This window comes from Limulus polyphemus, unplaced genomic scaffold (genome assembly GCF_000517525.1).
Source record: "Limulus polyphemus unplaced genomic scaffold, Limulus_polyphemus-2.1.2 Scaffold2510, whole genome shotgun sequence".
NCBI lineage: Eukaryota > Metazoa > Arthropoda > Merostomata > Xiphosura > Limulidae > Limulus > Limulus polyphemus.
Genome location: NW_013668120.1, coordinates 57,989 through 59,591, shown reverse-complemented (window position 1 = coordinate 59,591; position 1,603 = coordinate 57,989). Strand labels below are relative to the sequence as shown.

Sequence of the window (1,603 nt, the reverse complement as noted above, 5' to 3'; positions counted from 1 at the left end):
ACTGGCAGGTCCAGCTTTGGGTGTAACCAGTACTATATCCCCCCCCCCCCAAAAAAAAGAAAGAAAAAGAAGTCAAGGTTTTCTCTGAAATCACATTCTTTATACTCTTCTGATACACAGCAGGTTGACTTCTGATTGCATTATGTTATTACATGTCCTCCTTTTGAAAATCCTGGACCCACCAGTGATTGTATTTAAATTTTATCAGTCTATATATATAGATATGTTTAAAAATAGATACTGTGTAGATATAAAGAAAGATAAACCGTTTAATACATATATTGTAGTTAACTATGAATCTTTAAGGTAAGAAATTGACTATAATTTTCATTCTAACTTTTAATCAACTTTACTTAGACATTAAATGGTAGCTTCACAATTGTTTCTGGATAAAATATATTTCAGGAAGAGCTTTATCAGATAAAAAAACCTAAAAAGTTCTACATTATTCATACATAAAAATATAACAAAGTGTTTAAAAAGCACACGTTCTTTCATCAGCTTAACCTAGCATCAGCGGATGAGTTATGTACTAAATAAAAATTCCAGGATTCCTCAATTAAATAGGTTATGGTAGAACATGTGTAAATATTACACATAGTTTAAGTACCTTAAAAAACTGAAATGGTTCGTTTTGATGATGTATTTCAACTGAGTAGTTTTTTCCTGCACTTAAACTTGAACAATTGGACTTGAAATTAAGTTTTTGTAACTACTAGACTAAAATGAAGATAAGAATTTTTTTTTCAAATTCCAACTGTTACTTAATGATTTGTTGACCTTTCGTAAGTTAGGAAGGAACAAAACTTACCTTCAAAACATCATTTCTATCTTTTCTTCGAGCCCAAATGATAAATAAAAAGTAAATTCCCCACACAATACAGACAGAGCAGAGGACAATTGCATTAATCGTCATGTTTTTTAAAAGTTTGGGGATAGTTCGAAGTTGAATAGTGTTTGGAGTAACCAAAAAACTGGCAGCAAAGACAGAAAGATGAGAGCACATACAATGGATAGTTGTTTCAGTAGTTTGTGGTCCAACCTAATCAACAAAATAAAACAACTATAGTATTACATGCTAATACTTTAATCTTATTTTAAACTGGTTGTTCTAAAGAAAATATTTATATAAGTATTGGAAATAATTACAGAAATCCACAAGTGATACATATACAAAAGTCACAAGTAATGAGTAACTGCACCTAAATGGTGAATTTATCATTAGTACAATACATTATTACAGTAAACACAAAAATAAATGCAATTACTTTGTATATGCTTTGAAGACAGCAGTACCTCTTGTTTTTCTATTCAACCATATGATTATAAAATACTGTTATGACAGCGGAAGTCACGTGATGCTGGTAACATGTCATGAGCTTCTAGAACGTTCATGTCCCTTCCTGAAGTCTCGAGTGTTTACTAGATATGCGGTATTCTTGTATATAAGCCACCAAGAAGTGACGGCAACAGTGTGTAGTTGAATTGCAGACAGAGATAGAGATGGATAGTTGGGTCGAGCTCGTGAGTCGTTCGTTGTGTATTATAGTGTTTGTTTAACTTATAGCGTGACTGTGGAAATTAAGTGTATTGCAAAGTTGTA

At 31.8% G+C, this 1,603-nt stretch overlaps 1 protein-coding gene across 1 annotated transcript in view; it reads right to left on the bottom strand.

The window, feature by feature from the left end:
• LOC106467157 (polycystic kidney disease protein 1-like 2) overlaps positions 1-1,603 on the bottom strand; it is a 51,015-nt gene that overhangs the window by 11,155 nt on the left and 38,257 nt on the right. Inside the window, exon 15 of the mRNA XM_022395290.1 lies at positions 812-1,042. Coding sequence (XP_022250998.1) covers positions 812-1,042 — 231 coding nt within the window. The remainder of the gene's footprint in view (positions 1-811; positions 1,043-1,603) is intronic.